We start from the raw sequence: 19890 nt of genomic DNA on the forward strand, positions 1-19890 counted from the left end.
TTTTGTGTTCAATTCACTTGGCCAATAAAGAATTCTATTCTATTCTATTCCATTCTAATTCTAATTCTCTGTTCTATTGTATTCTATTCTAATTCTAATTCTCTATTCTAATTCTCTATTCTAATTCTAAATTCTAATTCTCTATTCTAATTCTCTTTTCTAATTCTCTTCTAATTCTTTCTCTATTCTAATTCTAATTCTCTATTCTAATTCTCTATTCTAATTCTAATTCTCTATTCTAATTCTAATTCTCTATTCTAATTCTAATTCTCTATTCTAATTCTCTATTCTAATTCTCTATTCTAATTCTCTATTCTAATTCTCTATTCTAATTCTAATTCTAATTATCTATTCTATTGTATTCCATTCTAATTCTAATTCTCTATTCTAATTCTCTATTCTAATTCTCTATTCTAATTCTCTATTCTAATTCTCTATTCTAATTCTCTATCTAATTCTAATTCTCTGTTCTATTCTATTCTATACCACTTGAAACTCGATTGCAAAAAATACGACTTCAGCAACAAAGTGGTCAGCACTTGGAATGCTCTACCTAACTGTTGTTACATCCTCAAACTCCCACAGCTTCAACCTCAAACTGTCCACCGTGGACCTCACCCCATTCCTAAGAGGTCCTTAAATGGACGTGCATAAGTGCACCAGCGTGCCTACCGTCCCTGTCCTATTGTCCCCATTTATTTGTACCCATTTCTTTTGTTCATCTCCATGTTTATACTTATATCTGTTATCTTGTACATGTTAGACAAACGAAATAAAATAAATAAATTTATTTACCAAGTATTGAGCAAACCATGGCTTATTTTATGTGTCAAGACCCATAATATTCATTCATTCAGTAAACTATGACAAAATGTGAACAATAAGGATGGAGACACAAGTAGGTCTACTTTGCCCTCTGGAGGTAAACTCAGAAAAATGCCGTTTCTGACCACAATCTTGCTTTCGTTTGTATTTATTGATTCTATAAAACAGTGTTTCTCAACCTTGGCGACTTTAAGTCCTGTGGACTTCAACTCTCAGAAAAAAAAGCTGTGCTGGCTGGGGGATTCTGGGAGTTGAAGTCCACAGGACTTAAAGTCGCCAAAGTTGAGAAACACTGCTATAAAAAACCTTTTTGCATATGCGAAGTGGCCCATCCAGTTTAGCCTATCTGGGGCTTATTTTGGGGGTAGGGCTTATATTACGAGCATCCTGAAAAATCATGCTAGGACTTATTTTCCAGTTGGGTCTTATTTTCAGGGAAACGCAGTAGATGCAAGAGAGACATTCCCTGAGGATGGGCTCCAGCATGAGTCCGGACGCTCGGAAGACAAAACCTCTGTTCCAGGGGTGGGTTGCTCCCGGAATTACTGCTGGTCCGGTGCACGCAAAAATTATGCGCATGGGCGCATTTGCAGAAAAATAGGTCTGCGCATACACAAAACGTTAAAAAAAGGGGGGAGAAATTAAATTTGTGCAATCTACAATTGTTCTGCGCATGTGCAGAAATTAAAATCAAGACGGCGGCCCCATCGGAGAACTAGTTCGGGGGGCGTGGCAGGCCTGGGTCGCTGCAGGTTCCAGCTACCCAGGCCACCAAATCACTACCAGTTTGGCCGATAGGAACCCACCTCTGCTCTCGTCCCAGTGACTGACCCAGATTGGATCCTGCTATCTGACTTACAGTATATCAGCATTACTAGGACAAAGGAAAACGAGGGCATCATACACACACACACACCAACCCTTTGCTGCTCAGGCAAAGCCCTTCTGACCCACCTTTGACTTCCCAGTCATCTTCTTGAAGAAGCTGAGGGTGCGACCCAGGGCATTCCCTTCCTTCTGCCAGTGTTCCTGGTCCTCGGCCTCCACCGTGCTGGTATCCAGCTGCCCACAGCTCCCACTGCTGAAGCTGAAAGCATGGGGAAAAAAGAGCAAAATGAGGAAAGGAGAAGGATGGAATAAGCCAGCGAACAGACACACACGCACACACAGACACCACCACCACCACCAAACAAAACCTCTTTTTGTTGTCATTGTTCCCCAGGCCAGGAAGCAGGGAGGGAACAACTTCACTGGTAGCCCTCCGTGACCTCAGGAGGATGGCTGCTCCTATTACCAGCTGGGGAGATGACACATAGAAGCATCTCTGTTGGCTTAGCCTCTCTGGGAAATTAGCAGAGCCAACGGAAAGATGGAAAGGAGCTTAATATTCGGCAACATTCACATCCCATTTCTTCCATCCAGTCTCTTTATTTTTATTTATTTATGATGATGGAGGAGGAGGAGGAGGAGGAAAGGAGGAGAAGGAATAGAGAGGAGGAGGAGAGGGAGAAGAAGTAGAAAAGGAAGGGGGAAAGGAGGAAGAGAACAAAGAAAGAGGAGGAGGAGGAGGAGAATAATTATTATTTTTATCATAGTCATAGAACAGACTCCAGAACAAATATATACAATTAAAAATTCTGGAATAAAATAACAGATAGAATCTCTCATAAAATCCAGTCTGTCAATTATACATGGTCTATACTAGAATTTAAAATTAACTAATATTTATTTATGCATTTATTTATCCAATTTACTCGCCACTCCTCTTACCACAAGGCAACTCTGGGTGGTTTCCAATACAGGTACCCCTCGACTTACAACAGTTCGCTTAGTGACCATTCAAAGTTACAATAGCATTGAAAAAGTGACTTATGACCATCTTTCACACTTATGACTTACCATATTTTTGGAGTATAAGACGCAACGGAGTATAAGACGCACCAAGATTTTGAAGACGTAAATTTAAAAAAAAAAAACTTTTTGCATTTTGCAGACCTCCCAAACCCTCTGCACATCCATTTTTGTGAAGGGGGTGGGATTTCGGGAGGCCAAAAAGGTTGCATTCAGTGTATAAGATGCACCCAGATTTTCAGCCTCTTTTTTTTGGGGGGGGGAGGGATGCATCTTATACTCTGAAAAATACAGTATATCCCGCTTCACACTGATTTACAGCCCTCTCTAAGCAATTTACAGAGTCAGCTTCCTGCCCACAACAATCTGGGTCCTCATTTTTCTGACCTCGGAGGGATGGAAGGCTGAGTCAACCTTGAGCCGGTTAGAACTGAACCGCTGGCAGTCGGCAGAGTGAGTCTGTTCATTTAGTCATTGTTCAAAGTTACAACAGCAGTGAAAAAAGGGACTTATGACCGTTTTTCACACTTACAACTACTGTTGCAGCATCCCCATGGTCATGTGATCAAATTCGGATTTTGGCAACTGGCTCCTATTTATGACCGCTGCTGTGTCCCAAGGTCACGTGATTTTCCCCTTTGCGTCCTTCTGACAAGCAAAGTGAATGGGGAGGAAACCAGATTCACTCAACAACCACTCAACCGCAGTGATTCACTTAATAACTGTTGCAAGAAAGATTGTAAAAAGGAGGGAAATTCACTTAACAAATATCTCACTTAACAAAATGCTGGGCTCAATTGTGCTCGCAAGTCAAGGAATACCTGAAAGCAATTCAAGTCCAATTCAGTTCCAGCGTTGCTGGAATTCTTGCAGTGTAATTTTACCCTTTCTTGTAATAATACTTTTAATTAGATTTTATGGGTTCTTGTCCCCTGAGTAAACTCTTTCCAATCTCAAGTTCAAGAAGGTAAATCTGGTAAAATGGAAGTTTCTGATGTCCTGCAAATTCATGGGCATTATCCTGTGTCCCCGAAAATAGGACCTCCCTGGATAATACACCCAATCGGGCTTTTGAGCGCAGGTGCTAAAATAAGTCCTCCCCCTGAAAATAAGCCCCATCCGAAAATATTGCAACACAGCAGCAGCCATGAGGTGACCACGCTCGCCGCTTCCTGCACCTCAAAAATAATAAGACCTCCCCGAAAATAAGGCCAAGCGTTATTTGGGGGGGGAGGTCAAAAGAAAATAAGACCCCTGTCTTGTTTCAGGAAACACGGTATAATGCCCAGAAATACAGGAATTATGGGTGTTTTATGATTTCAAAACATCTGCAGATCACCAGGGATTGGAGCTGCAACAGACATCTTCTCACATTAACAGCTTAATTACAAATATCAATCTCTCCCAAACAAAAGACTAACCATGACTTACCGACTGATTAGACTGATGTTATCCCCATAAAGAGAAAATCCTGCCAAGGGGGGAAAAAATCATGTTTTAAATTAAATAGCACCGATCTCCAATGACTTCAAGAAAGCCAGCACTTTGCAATTTAAAATAAATGATAATAGTAGAACAGTGTCCATCTAATAATAACCTTCAATGAAATGGGATGTTTCAACCTGAAATGGAGAACTCCAGTGCAGGGGTGCCATCTTGCTGGGGAAGAAAACTCCAGAGATAAGCACCACTTCAAAGAAAGCTCTTTTCAATCACCTGTCTTTTTACCTTTTAAACATCTGGATAATATTTTTAAGGTTTGCTGGATAATAGGTGGTCCTATTGGTCACCACACTATAAAAAAGAGGTTGAGACTCTAGAAAGAGTGTAGAGAAGAGCAACCAGGATGATGAGGGGATTAGAGGCTCAAACATCTGATGGACAGTTGCAGGAACTGGGCTGACTAGTCTAGGGAAGAGGAGGACCAGGGGAGACAGGAAAGCATCTTCCAATATTTGAGGGGCTGCCACAGAGAGGAGGAAGGGGGTCAAGCTATTCTCCAAAGCACCTTTGAAGACCAGACAAGGACTAATGGATGGAAACTGAACAAGGAGAGATTCAACCTAGAAATAAGGAGAAATTTTCTGACAGTGAGAGCAATCGATCCATGGAACAAAAATTGCCTTCAGAAGTTGTGGGAGCTTCATCACTGGAGGCTTTCAAGAAGAGACTGGACTGCATCTGTCAGAAATGGTGTAGGGTTTCCAGCTTGGGGTGAGGGTTGGACCAGATGATCTACAAGGTTCGTTCCAACTCTGTTAATCTGTTAAATACTCGGCATGGCCAATCTAGTGAAGAGAAGGACCAGGGGAGGCAGGAGAGCATCTTCCAATATTTGAGGGGCTGCCCTAGAGAGGAGGAAGGGGGTCAAGCTATTTTCCAAAGCACCTGAAGACCAGAGAAGGAATAATGGATGGAAACTGACTAAGGAGAGATTCACACCTGGAAATAAGGAGGAATTTCCTGACAGGGAGAACAATCCACCCATGGAACAGAAGTTGCCTTCGGAAGTTGTGGGAGCTTCATCACTGGAGGCTTTCAAGAAGAGACTGGACTGCCCTCTGTCAGGAATGGTGTAGGGCCACGATGGCAAACCTATGCCCATGCAGAGCCTTCTCTGCTGGCACACATGCCATCGCCTCAGGCCAGATCTGCGTGGCATTTCTTTCATGAGCTTCTGTTTCCCTGCAAACGATGAAACAGAAGCTCACGAAGAAAAAGAATCTTACCTCTTGCCACGCTGCTGGTGTTGGGATGCCCTGCCTCCCGCCAGCTAGCTGGTCTTCGGGTCTCTGCTGCGCATGCGCTCCTGTCTGCACATGCATGTTCATGCACATTTGCTTCCGTGCATGCACCTTTCAGTTTGGGCATGCATGCGCAGTTTGTTCACTCTGTGTCTAAAAGGTTCACCATCACTGGTGTAGGAGGGTGGGGGTTGGACTAGATGACCTACAAGATCCCTTCAACTCTGTTAATCTTTTTTCTGTTAAATATCCCGTCCTAAGCAGTGTGGGAATTACACAGAACACAGAATTATAAGGCTGGAAGGCCCTCAGAAATCTTCTAGTCTAAACTAGGCTACAGGATGGTAGCAGGACATCCTCGAAGGGTATCCGTTTATTATTATCCGTTTTATTATTTTTATTATTTTTTTTATTTTTTTATTTTTTATTAACAAACATGTAAAATACACACTCTCAAAACCTAGACATACACCACATTTACACAATACAATACGAAGAGGGGCTTCCTGTTCTTTCTAATAGGAATTATCAATCAATACCGCTCACCTTATATTATTTCCCCTTCCATTGTATTTCATTTGCATTTCACCATTTTTAACCCTCTTATTTTACTCATAACTATTATTTTTTGAGTTTTGTTATATTCCTTCATTGATTCTTGTTTCTTTCCTCCATCCACCTATACCATTTATCCCATATCTGATAGAATTCTGATTCTTCTTTTCCCTGGATTTCTTTAATTAGTTTGTCCATTTCAGCACAAACCATAACCTTTCTTATTATTTCATCTTCGCTTGGAGTTAATTTGTTTTTCCATTTCTGGGCAAAGGCAATCCTTGCCGCCATAATTATATGTAGTATTAAATACTGGATTTCTTTTTTGTATTTCGCAGACATTATTCCTAATAAAAAAAACTTCATTCTATTTTAACCCGTTATTGTCCCGAAAACTAATTTTAAAAACGACCCTAGAAGCCAAGATCTAAAAGCCTGCTGACCCTTGGTTTAGAATGGCCAGGAATTTTAAACATTTAAAAGTCAACAACAGCAAAAATGAACGTCTCAAGGGACAGAAGTCTTGACCATCTACAGTTAGGACTCACCATTTGCATCTGGGAAACTGTCGATGACACTCATGGATGCTGATTTGGGCAGGTGGCCACAGGGAGAACTCGGGGACAAGCCGTAGGCCTGCTTCCTCTTGCCACAGTCCTGAAGAGAAGACCATGTCAGAGTGTGCAGTGTGATAATGTGAGACAACCCAGGGGCAAATACAGTAAACAGAGATTTGTACTTATAATAATGGTTTTATTTACAAAGAATATATACATACACATTCTTTAGTCAGACCTCAGACAAACAGCAATTACAGCACAGAAGCACACATGGAGAAAAAAATACGCCCCCAACAGGGCCTCTTCTTATGACAGCCTCTTAAAGTGATATCGGCCCCAAAACTTTGCTGACTCATTCCCAGCATTACATCCTTCTAGCAGCTGGTCAGCTCTTAACCCTTTACCCTGACAGACCAGATTTTACTTACCTCGGAAGGACGGAAGTCTGAGTCAACCTTGAGCCTGGTGAGATATGAACTGCTGAACTGCAGCTTGCAGTTCTGCTCTATTCTACCCTATTCTATTCTATTCTATTCTATTCTGTTGAGCATCTAATCTAACAGACGAATTCTACAACTTGCCAAGTTTGTTTAGAATCAACCTCAGTCTGCTTTTTCGTGCTTTACTCTGCGTATTCCTATGAAATTTACTCTCTAAATTTGTCTGTCCGGAATCTGGCAAACTTACCTGAGACATCCCCTGACCATCCTCCTCCTCTTCATCCTGAGAAAGGAGGGATCCCATTTCATTGCTGCTATGAATAATAGGGGCTCGTCGGGGGTCTCCCCTTCCCAAGGAATGCCCATCCAGTTGCTCTGTAGAGTCAAGTCCATCGGGTGCCAGTTCCTTCAAACTTAAGCTGAAACAGATCAACACAGTTCAGATTAACAGAGTTGGAAGGGTCCTTGTAGGTCATCTAGTTCAACCCCCATTCAAGCAGGAGACCCTACACCATTTCTGACAGATGGCAGCCCAGTTTCTTCTTGAAAGCTTCCAGTGAGAAGCTCAACAACTTCCAAAGGCAACTTCTGTTCCATGGATTGATTGCTCTCATTGTCAGAAAACTTCTCCTTATTTCCAGGTTGAATCTCTCCTTGGTCAGTTTCCATCCAATGTTCCTTGTCTGGCCCTGGGGTGCCTCGGAAAATAACGTGACTCCTTCCTCTCTGTGACAGCCCCTCAAATATTGGAAGATGCTCTCCTGTCTCCCCTGGTCCTTCCCTTCCCTAGACTAACCATGCCCAGTTCCTGTAACTGTTCATCGTATGTTTTAGTCTCCAGTTCCTGCATCCCAACAGAATAAGAGAGTTGGGGAGGGCCCTGGAGATCTTCTAGTCCAACCCCCAGCCCAAGCAAGAGACCCTATGCCATTCTGGACAAATGGCAATCCAGTTTCTTCATGAAAGCTTAGAGGGATGAAGCTCCCACAACTTCTGAATAACAGAATAACAGATTAGCATAATTGGAAGGGCCCTTATAGGTCATCTGGTCCACCACCACCCCCAAGCAGGAGACCCTACACCATTTCTGACAGATGGCAGTCCAGTCTCTTCTTGAAAGCCTCCAGGGATGAAGCTCCCACAACTTCCAAAGACAACTTCTGTTCCATGGGTTGATTGTTCTCACTGTCAGGAAATTCCTCCTTATTTCCAGATTGATATCAAGACCTTTCCTTTCAATTTACCAGTCGCTGGGACCCACCATAATGTTTCCACCTCAATTCTGAGCAATCGGGAAAAAACACTTGCAAAAGGGAGAAATTTGCAAACCGTTTCAACAATGACCATCCCAGGTTTCTCCCTCAAGCAGACCTCTTCATCTACCACGTGACTGGCTTGAGTTGACTGGGCTGTGCAAACACAACCCCTTTGATTAATGGAACAGAGTTGTCTTAGCATAAAGTGTAATACCAATGACAGCACCGTACCTCTAATCTACCTCCAACAGCTCAGGCGACTCTGCTATTAAGCAGTGAAACACTCCCCCCCACCAAAAAAATATCATAAATATATTTGATCCATGCCCCTCGTTTATTTTTAAATAAACCTCAAAGGGGGTTGGGTGAGATCACCAGACCTCAGCACAGACTGTTGCATACAATCGACTTTTCCCCATTCTGAAAAAAGCTGTAGAACAGGTTTCCCCACCCCCCACACCGCACTTGAAGAGAGGGTATAAGTGGGCAGCGTTTGCATAGAACATCACTGTCCGGCAATCCACTCCTCCTGTTCAAATATTGCATTTGTCTTGGCTGGCTTTTGGAACTGGCTTTTTGGAACATTTATGCTTTTAATCTGAAGAATTTTTGTACCATCGTTCTAAAAAGAAACGCTTTAAATTTCTGTTCTTCCTTGTAAATGAGGGGAGGCAGGCAGAAATGTTTTGCAGAATATTCTGTATTTTTTGGACTGTAAGGCATACTCCCCCCCTCCCAAAAGTGGGTGGATATGTCTGTGTGTCTTATAGCAATAGCAATAGCAGTTAGACTTATATACCGCTTCATAGGGCTTTCAGCCCTCTCTAAGCGGTTTACAGAGTCAGCATATAGCATTATAGTCAATGTTGCCAAAGCCCCAGCCACCCGCTGGCCCCCACCCTTCAGCCTCTGCCTCCCAGCAATTTGCCTCCATGCAGCAAACAGCAAACAGCCTGATTTAGCATGAGCAGCTGATTGGCGGTTGGACTGGCCTCCCGGAATACCGATGATCAGCTGTTCCAGACTGTGGGCATCGCTGCCACCCCGTCGCCGCCTCCTTGCGTCCCATTTTCGGCCCGTTCAAAAAATGGGATGCGCAGCGGCAGCGATCCCTGCAGCCTGGAACAGCTGATCATCGGTATTCCAGGAGGCCGACCCAACTGCCAATCCACCATGCTAAATCAGGCTGTGCTGAAGCTGACCAGGCTATTTGCTGTTTGCTGCAAGGAGGCAAATTGCTGGGATGCGGAGGCAGATTTATTTTTTTTTGTTTTCCTCCCCAAAAGCTAGGTGCGTCCTATAGTCTGAAAAATACAGTATTCCACTTAACGTTAAATCATCCAAATGAGCCTTTTTGAAGGTTTGAATGGCCCTCTGAACTTCCCGGGCTGGGTACATATAACATTCCAGGCTCAAATGTGGTTGAAACAGTTTGTGATTCAGTGTATTTCGTAAACAGATGAAAAAATGGCATTAAAAATAAGTTTGGTTAACCTCCATGTTGAGATACAGGGCTGCTACACGGCACTAATTCATCACAAAACATAGAATATTTGTACTCATCAATGAACTGTGGGATCCCTGGTACTTTTTCTACATCCATAAGCAGAGATTAACACCAAGATTAACACTAAACTAACAATCAATACAATTCTAAGTTGCATTAACAGAGGGACACAATCAAGATCAAGTACTAATACCACTCTGTAAAGCCTTAGTATTGATAAAAATAGAACCACCAATGTCCGATGACGGATATGGAGGAGGAGGAGGAGGAAGAGAAGGAGGAGGAGGAGGAAGAAGAGAAGGAGAAGAGGAGGAAGAGGAAGAAGGAAGAAGGAAGAAGGAGAGGAGGAGGAGGAGGAGGAGGAGGAGGAGGAGGAGGCCTTAGTAAGACCACACCTAGAGTACTGTATTCAGTTTTGGTCACCACACTCAACAAAATATGTTGAGACTCTAGAAAGAGGGCAGAGAAGAGCAACCAGAATGATGAGGGGACAGGAGGCTAAAACATCTGATGGACAGTTGCAGGAACTGGGCCTGGCTAGTCTAGGGAAGAGAAGGACCAGGGGAGAGACGATAGCCATCTGCCAATATTTGAGGGGCTGCCCCAGAGAGGAGGGGGTCAAACTGTTTTTCAAAGCCCCTGAAGACCGGACAAGGAAGAATGGATGGAAACTGACCAAGGAGGAAATAAGGAGGAATTTTCTGACTGTGAGAACAATCAACCATGGAACAGAAGTTGACTTCAGAAGTTGTGGGAGCTTCATCCCTAGAGGCTTTCAAAAGAGACTCGGTCAGAAATGGTGTAGGGTCTCCATCTTGGGGGGTGGGGGTTGGACTCAAAATGTCAAGTGGGGCCTGCACACTCCCCATCCCCAAATTCTACCGTCTTTGTGCTGCAAAGCAATTTATATCGAGATACTATAACTCCTTTTAACCAGCAGGTGTCACCTAAGACGAAGCAACGAAAAAAGAGAGTTCTCCATTAAAAATAAAAACCTCTACTGCAAATCAGCAGAGTGGGTCACATACAAGTCAGCACTATTGGGAGGCCACTAGTAGCACCTTCTCAGACTAACAAAGAGTATAGATTTGTCATCAGAGGATCTGAGCTATCCTTTCCCAAAAAGGCATGCCATGTAGCAATCTGAAAAGGTGCAAGCAGAATCCGGATTTTTGGCTCCTATAGAATAGCACGGGGTCTCCTTCTACAATGCACAGGAACAAAACGCTCTTTTGGGCTTTGGGAAGGTCTTTCTTTCTTTCTTTCTTTCTTTCTTTCTCTTTCTTTCTCTCTTTTTCCCTCTTTTCCCATTTTCTCCCTCTCTTCTCCTCTTTTTCTCCCCCTCTCTCCTTGTCTCTCCTCCTCCTCCCCTCTCCTTCTCTCCCTTTCTCCTCTCCCTATCTGTCTCTCCCTCTGTCCCTTCCCCTCCACTTTCTCTCCCTCTCTCCTCTCCCTTTCCCTCTTTTCCCACTTTTTCTCTCTCTTTCCTTTCCTCCTCTTTCTCTCCCTCTCCTTGTCTCTCCTCCTCCTCTCTCTCCCCCTTTCTCTCTCCTTTCCTCCTCTCCCAATCTGTCTCTCCCTTTTCCTCTTTTCCCGCTTTTTCTCTCTCTTCCCTCTCCTCCTCTTTCTCTCCCTCTCCTTGTCTCTCCTCCTCCACGCTCTCTCCATCTCTCCTCTCCCTCCCTATCTCTTTCCCCACTTTCTCTCTTTTCTCCTCTTTCTCTCCCTCTCTCCTTCTCTCCTCCTCCTCTCTCCCCGTTTCTCTCTCTTTTCCTCCTCTCCCTGTCTCTCCCTCTGTCCCTCTCTCCCTTTCTCTCACTCCCTCTCTCCTCTCCCGCCTTCTCTCTCTCTCCCCCCTCTCCTTGTCTCTCTTCCCCTTTCTTTCTCTCCGCCTCTCCTTATCTCCCTCTCTCTCCCTCCCCCTCCCCACCCTCTCTCTTCTAGAAAAGACCAATGGGAATGGGGCCAACCAGAATAATGCATCTCTTCCAAAGCTGCAGCCAGTCTGGATACTAATTGCAAAGGAGGAATGGGTAGGAATGACAAAAAAGTGTTTTGCTCCTCAAAATATTTCTGCTCTTTGTTTCTCTCTTGAAAAAGACCCCTCCTCCCCAAAAAGCAGCTTATATTTCCAATAGGCTTTTAAAAACAACCCCAAGTTGTCTCAAACCACGAGATGGGCAGCCTGTAACTTTAATAGATAAATGAATAACAACTTTAAAAAAACATTCAAACAAATCCTTCTTTAGCCAACAACTTAAGTTACTGATTAACCTGCCTGGGTCTACTCTCATCCTACACCTTCCTGGGTCATTGGCATAGATACTATCCACTCAGCTTAGTCACGATGACTAAAATCAGGTTTTAAAAATCCAGCCACTGAATGCCTCCTAGGCCTAGGGCACCCGAAGTCACCCTATATTGACAAAAGGAAAAAAGAGGGGGCGGGGAAGCCTTCCTAAGCACCGCACACTTCCCACTTTGGGCCAAGAGGCAGCCCCAGGCCCACCTTAGCTTCTTCTCTGGTTAGCATCCCAGCAACAGAGACTAAAACAAAACCCTTTGACCCACAAACAAGGCAAAGGCAAACTTTTTCCATACTGGAAATATGCCATGGACGATGAAGCCAGGATGGTGCACGCCAGCCAGCTGATTTTCGGCCTTCCGGAGAGCCAGGGGTGGCCGTTTTCGCCCTCCCCAGGTTTCAGGAAAACCTCCAGAGCCTGGGGAGGGCGAAAACTCCCCCACATACGGAGGGGGCGATAATTTTGGCACACCCTTAGAAAAAGGTTAGCCATCACTGGTATGCATCATATGGCCAACAATTGAGGGAGCTAATATTTAGCTTATTAAAGAGAAGGACAAAGGAAGCATGATGGCAGTCTTCCAGGACTTAAGAGGCTGTTCCAAAGACGAGGGGGTCGGCTTAGTTCTCCAAAGCACCAGAAGGCAGGACAAGAAGCAATGGATGGAAACTAATCCAGGAGAGAAGCAACCTGGAATTAAGGGGAAACTTCCTAACATTGAGGACAATTAACCAGGGGAACAGCTTGTCTTCAGAAATCATCACTGGAGGTTTTTAAGAAGAGACTGAATAGCCAATGGTGTAGGGTCTCCTGCTTGAGCTGGGGGCTGGACTAGATGACCTCCAAGGTCCTTCCCAACCCCAAGATTCTATAATTATATCCAGCATCTGCAGTTCTTTTAGAGGGAGATCATCTTTCACTCTCTATGCACTGTAACATTATAATCTCCATTTTGTTACCTATTTTTTTTCCTTTTTCTTGTCCCAGCCTAAAACATTCCATCACTTAAGTCTTTCTGCTATGATTACAGTGGAAGCTATTCTAGCTTTCCTCAGACAGAGGAAGGAGATATTTATTTAGCTTAAAATTAAGTTTGTTTAAGTTTGGTTTAAAGCCAGAAACATATTAAATGCCATCTTCAAAGAAGGCCATGAATCTGCTTTTAAATTAGTACTGATTGTGCATTTTTGAAAATTGATGCATTTTTTAAAAAGAAAAAAAAAATGCAATCATTGTGTCAGCTTCTGCTTTGCTGTTGCTTCAGCTGCCATTGAAACGGGGAGGGAGGGCATATTATTTGGGTGGGGTTACTTATTGTGCTGGAGGAAGATTCTGGAGATCTTTGGATGGACGTACTACGCATGTGTGGATGTTTCCCGCCTGGGTTAACGGCACCGACATTCCATCTTCGTGATGCCTTTTGAAGTTATCTCACACCTGACACTTGAAGGACTTATGATTGGACTAGGCCTATGATGCCAGGGGGAGTGGAATGGGCTATTCTATATATCAACTGCTTTCGCGCCTAATTAACCAGACTTTGCTTCGCAACCGCTCTTTAGCCATTTTTAATTAGTAAAAGTACATTTGATTTTCTACAAATGAAATCTCGTGGTCTTCTTTCCTAATTATTAAATGGAGAGGTGCTGACACATTGTGTGATAGGAAATATACTTACCATCCATTTATTAACATTTTAAAATAAGCATCTGAAAATAGGTTAAAGCTTTTGTTTTACAATACAATACAATACAATACAATACAATAGCAGAGTTGGAAGGGACTTGGAGGTCTTCTAGTCCAACCCCCTGCCTGGGCAGGAAACCCTATACCATTTCAGACAAATGGCTATCCAACATCTTCTTAAAGACTTCCAGTGTTGGGGCATTCACAACTTCTGGAGGCAATTTCTGTTCCACTGATTAATTGTTCTAACTGTCAGGAAATTTCTCCTCAGTTCTAAGTTGCTTCTCTCCTTGATTAGTTTCCACCCATTGCTTCTTGTTCTACCCTCAGGTGCCTTGGAGAATAGCTTGACTCCCTCTTCTTTGGGGCAGCCCCTGAGATACCGGAAGACTGCTATCATGTCTCCCCTGGTCCTTCTTTTCATCAAACTAGCCAGGCCCAGTTCCTGCAACCATTCTTCATATGTTTTAGTCTCCAGTCCCCTAATCCTCTTTGTTGCTCTTCTCTGCACTCTTTCTAGAGTCTCCACATCTTTTCTATAGCGTGGCGACCAGAACTGAATGCAATATTCCAAGTGTGGCCTTACCAAGATCTTATAAAGTAGTATAAACACTTTACGTGATCTTGATTCTATCCCTCTGTTTATGCAGCCTAGAACTGTGTTGGCTTTTTTGGCAGCTGCTGCACACGGCTGGCTCCTATTTTAATGGTCGTCCACTAGGACTCCAAGATCCCTCTCACAGTTACTACTATTGAGGAAGGTACCACCTATACTGTACCTGTGCATTTCATTTTTCTTGCCTAATTGTAGAACCTTACTCTTTTCACCATTGAATTTCATTTTTCTGAAAGCCTCCAGGGATGAAGCTCCCACAACTTCCGTAGGGAACTTCTGTTCCATGGGTTGATGGTTCTCCCTGTCAGGAAATTCCTCCTTATTTCCAGGTTGAATCTCTCCTTGATCAGTTTCCATCCATTATCCCTTGTCTGGTGCTTTGGAAAATAGCTTGACCCCCTTTTCTCTGTGGCAGCTCCTCAAATATTGGAAGATGCTCTCCTGTCTCCCCTGGTCCTTCTCTTCCCTAGACTAGACAGGCCCAGTTCCTGTAACCATTCTTCATATATGTTAGCCTCCAGTCCCTTAAAATCATCCTGGTTGCTCTTCTCTGCACTCTTTCTAGACTCTCAACCTCTTTTTTATAGTGTGGCAACCAAAACTGGATGCAGTACTCTAGGTGTGGCCTTATTAAGACTTTATAGACTGGTATTAGTACTCCCCTTGATGTTGATTGTATCCCTGTGTTAATGCAATTTAGGATTGCATTGGCTTTTTTGGCTGCCATTCCTGAACATTCCTGGGCAAGTTCATCAAAAGAGGAGATTGTCTGAGTAAATAAGGACATGGGAGGGTTTTTTTTTCCTGTTCTTTAGCTGAAAGCTGAGTTTCATCCCCTTTTCACATTCCCATGAACAAACACAGAAATATGGAATAATGTATTCAACCTCCTCTCATTCACTTTTTCCTGAATGAGCTCATCCTCTGACCCAGAATCCCATCTGGCTGGGTTTTTTTTACCAGGGGTCAATCCTAGCACCACCTTCTCATAAATTTAGCTTCCCCCATCCTCTGCCAATTGAGTCAGATTTTGTTTACAAAGGAAGGGCACGAGCAGGAAGCAGATCCTGGATGGAGCCCGCTCTTTAGTATATCCTAGCAAACAGCCCTCCCAAACTGCTGCATTATTTGCAAGGCAAAAGGCAAAATGGAGTCCAACCGCCATAAATCAGGGAGAGCTGAAACACAGAGATAAAGATGGAACAAAAGCAAGCAGAAGAGGGCACAGGACATGATAATTCTGAGTCATCCGCAAAGCCTTGCTTTCCCCCTCCAGCAAACAATGGCTGCCAGAATTAAAACAGGACACCAGCCTTCCCACATCCTTCCCATCCAAAAGGCTCAGTCTTTGGCCATGCTAGCTGGGAAACCTGGGAACTGTTGTCCCAACACATGGAAAGGGGTACAACATACAGGGCAATAATGTGTGTGTGGGGGGGGGGGGGGAAGGTATCCAAACACTAGTATAGAGTATTTTTTTTCCTAGGCAGTGAAATATCTCAGGGGCTGCCACAAAGAAGAGGGAGTCAAGATAGTCTCCAAAGCACCTGAAGGCAGGACAAGAAGCAATGGGTGGAAACTAATCAAGGAGAGAAGCAACTTAAAACTAAGGAGAAACTTCCTGACAGTGGGAATAATTAACAGGTGGAACAAAAGTTGCCTCCAGAGGTTGTGGGTGCTCCATCACTGGAAGTTTTTAAGAGGATGTCGGATATCCATTTGTCTGAAGTATTGTAGGGTTTCCTGCCTAAGCAAGGAGGTGGACTAGAAGACCTCCTCGGTCCCTTCCATAACTATTCTATTCTATTCTGAATTTTCTTATTCTATTCTATGAATTCTAATTCTATTCTGAATCCCATTCCAGTCCAATTCCAGTTCCAATTATTTTCTTATTTATTTATTTATTTATTTTCTTTATTTATTTATAAAATTTATATGCCGCCCAATCCCGAAGGACTCTGGGCGGCTTACAAAAAAGAGGGGGGAAAAAGACACATAACGAACGCAGTGAACCGACAAAAGGGCGAACGTCAAAACCGCGCCCAAGTAAACCGTCGCTAAAACCGCGATGTCGTCAATGCGGCGACAACAGCGTGGAGACAACAGCGCGGAGACAGAAGGGCGCTTTACAATAGCGCATCGACAGAAAGCCGATTTAACTTAAGGTAAGGATTAGGTTTAGGGTTAGGTTTAGGGTTAGGTTTAGGGTTAGGTTTAGGGTTAGGTTTAGGGTTAGGTTTAGTTTTACAGCACGCTTCTGTTCACGCTGTTGTCGGCGTGATTCAGCGCTCATTCGTCGGAGCGCTTTAGAATATGCGGTTTTATCACTGCGGTTTAGTTGGGCACGGTTTTGTCATTCGTCCTTTTGTCGGTGAACCAATGAACACATAATGAAAAAAAAACTGTTTAAAATAGCAACACTATTCTGAATTTTCTTATTCTATTCCATTCTATTAATATTAATTCTAACTCTATTCTATTCTCAATCCCATTCCAACCTCATTCCTTCCAATCCCATTCCATTCCAATTCCAGTTCCAGTTCCAATTCTATTTTATTCTATTATATTCTGAATTTTCTTATTCTATTCCATTCTATTAATTCTAATTTTATTCTATTCTGAATCCTATTCCATTCCTATTCTATTCTGTTCTATTCTATTCTGTCTGGAGGCACCCTGGTCTCTAGAATGGCCATGTTGTTTACCTGTTACCCAATGGTGGGATTCAACGTTTTTTACTCCCTGTTCTGTGGGCGTGGCAGGAGAAGGATACTGCAAATCCCCATTTCCTCCCGATCAGCTGGGACTCGGGAGGCAGAGAATAGATGGGGGCGGGGCCAGCCAGAGGTAGTATTTGCTGGTTCTCCCAAACTACTTAAAATTTCCACTACCGGTTCTTCAGAACTGGCCAGAACCTGCTTAATCCCACCTCTGTTATTATCTCAGAGAGCATAAAACATATAGAAAAGTCCGCTTTTCGCTAGTTTACCTTCGCTGGTCAAAATCTGTGTCTTCTTCCAGCACTTTCCCCGGCTCCCAACTATGCCTTCGGAAGGAATCGTACGTGTGACTGGATCCTCTCAAGGTCCGTGGACGGCGCATGTGCACATTCAAGAACTGGCTGCTCTCTTCTTCTTCCTCCTTCTCCTCTTCCTCCTCAGGGGCTTCCCAGTCTCCTGCCAAAGATAGGCCCGGCTCCATGGCTGAGAAGCAATGGTGTTTCTGGTTGCATTCATAGGGGCGCATCTCCGAGGCAGAGGAGGGGTTCATGCCTTGCAAAGGGGAGGGATGCCAAAGACCAGAAGGCTTTGGGGAAGAGGATGGGGCAGGAGAAAAAAAAGGAGAAAATCACATTATAAATAAGGCCTTTGGGTTTTGAAACTTGCAGTCTTGAGGCTAAGTGAAAGTTAAAATTCAGCTATTGTGCTAGGCAGCAAGTTGGTCCTTTCACAACAATTTGCTTCAAAAGTAGGATGACCATCCCAAATCACAGGACAGGTTCAGCTATTAATGTTTAAACCACGGGTCCCCAACCTTTCGGACCTCAAGGACCACTAAAATCAGAATTTTAAATGCCGCGGACCACTAATCTGGTTGCCTGTCTAATTCCCAGATGGGTGGGCGTGGCTAAGTGGTCATGTGACTGGGTGGGCATGGCCATATTGATGTCACTCACGTCGAGGGGTGCCTCACCGGTCTCTACTCACCCCTCCCCTCCCAGCCACTCCTCACCTGAGCCCACCTGGGCTCCTTAGGGCCCCAACAGGAAGCAGTTGCTGCAGCGAAGCAGCCACTAGGAAAAAGAGTTGGCAAAACAGCTCTGTTCAAATTGGATCTGACCAAGGAGGACTCACTGAGGACTAGGAGCATAGGCTTTCCAAGCAAAGGGAAGCCCTGCGGGAGTGCAAGGCCAGGTACCGGCGCCTGGAGGCTCAGTGGGCTGAGATGGTCAGCCAGTTCCAGGCCATGATGCAGTCCCACTGGAACGAGGCCCTCCGGCTCTTCACCACCAGCGGCGCTTCCCTCCAGCCTTGGCCCAAAGCCCCCCACCAGGAGGCTGAAGCAGACCCTGAGTCGGAATTTCTGCCTCCCTCTGACCCCCACAAAAAGACCCCGAAGGGGGAGACTCTCTGCAGCAACACAAGCGTTCATTGCACGTATCCATCCCGTATCCATCCCAGGACGTATCCATCCCAGGGGCCGTAGTTTGAGGACCCCTGATTTAGTGCAATATAAAAAATGCAAATAATTTTTTTGCGGAGCACCAAAATTTTATCACGGACCACCAGTGGTCCACAGACCACCAATTGGTGACTGCTGATTTAAACCATGATTCATTCCTGGAACATCTTTTTTTTTTAAATTTGCGCAACACATAATAGAAAGCATAATGCTATGCCTAGTTCACAAGGATACATTAGGTTCCAGCTGCCACTGAAGGTCCCCAAACTCATCACATCTTATTACTAACAATGGCTACCAACCTGCCTTCCACTGAGGACCTGCACACTGCACGAGTCAAAAAGAGGGCTGTGAAAATATTCAGAGATTCCTCGCATCCTGGACATAAATTGTTTCAACTCCTACCCTCAAAACGACGTTATAGGGCACTGCACAAGGACAGTTTTTCCCCCCGAACGCCGTCGCTCTGCTAAACAAATAATTCCTTCAACACTCTCAAACTATTCACTAAGGCTGCATTACTATTATTATTAATCTTCTCATTGTTCCTATCACCCATCTCCTCCCATTTTTGACTGCAGGACTGTAACTTGGTTGCTTGTATCCTTATGCTTTATATTGACTGTTTACTAGTATGATTTGATTGCTTACTTGTATCCTATGACTGTCATTAAGTGTTGTACCTTATGATTTGTGACAAATGTATCTTTTCTTTTATGTACACTATGCACCAAAGACAAATTCCTTGTGTGTCCAATCACATTTGGCCAATAAATAATTCTATTCTATTCTGAATTCTATTCTATTCTATTTTCTCTATTCCTATTCTATTCTCTATTCTCTATTCTATTCTATTTTCTCTATTCCTATTCTAATCTATTTTCTCTATTCCTATTCTATTCTATTTTCTCTATTCCTATTCTATTTTCTCTATTCCTATTCTATTCTCTATTCTATTCTATTTTCTCTATTCCTATTCTATTCTCTATTCTATTCTATTTTCTCTATTCCTATTCTATTCTATTTTCTCTATTCCTATTCTATTCTCTATTCTATTCTATTTTCTCTATTCCTATTCTATTCTATTTTCTCTATTCCTATTCTATTCTATTTTCTCTATTCCTATTCTATTCTATTCTCTATTCTCTATTCTATTCTATTCTGAATTCTATTCTATTCTATCCCTATTCTATTCTATTCTGTATGCACCAAAGACAAATTCCTTGTGTGTCCAATCACATTTGGCCAATAAATAATTCTATTCTATTCTGAATTCTGAAGAGCCAAGGTGGCGCAGTGGTTAAATGCAGCACTGCAGGCTACTGCTAGATCAGCAGGTCAGCGGTTCAAATCTCACCGGCT

The 19890-nt window shown here is 43.6% G+C and overlaps 1 protein-coding gene across 1 annotated transcript in view; it reads right to left on the reverse strand.

The window, feature by feature from the left end:
* The window catches only part of LOC116520175 (A-kinase anchor protein 13-like), a 70637-nt gene extending 52988 nt beyond the window's left edge, over nt 1-17649 (reverse strand). The window contains exons 1-5 of the mRNA XM_032234325.1: nt 17336-17649; nt 7223-7394; nt 6524-6632; nt 4108-4147; nt 1780-1912 (exon numbers count right to left, since the gene is read on the reverse strand). Coding sequence (XP_032090216.1) covers nt 1780-1912; nt 4108-4147; nt 6524-6632; nt 7223-7394; nt 17336-17616 — 735 coding nt within the window. The 5' untranslated portion in view covers nt 17617-17649. The remainder of the gene's footprint in view (nt 1-1779; nt 1913-4107; nt 4148-6523; nt 6633-7222; nt 7395-17335) is intronic.
* Between the last annotated feature and the right edge of the window lie 2241 nt (nt 17650-19890).

The sequence above is a fragment of the Thamnophis elegans genome, chromosome 17, assembly GCF_009769535.1.
Source record: "Thamnophis elegans isolate rThaEle1 chromosome 17, rThaEle1.pri, whole genome shotgun sequence".
NCBI lineage: Eukaryota > Metazoa > Chordata > Lepidosauria > Squamata > Colubridae > Thamnophis > Thamnophis elegans.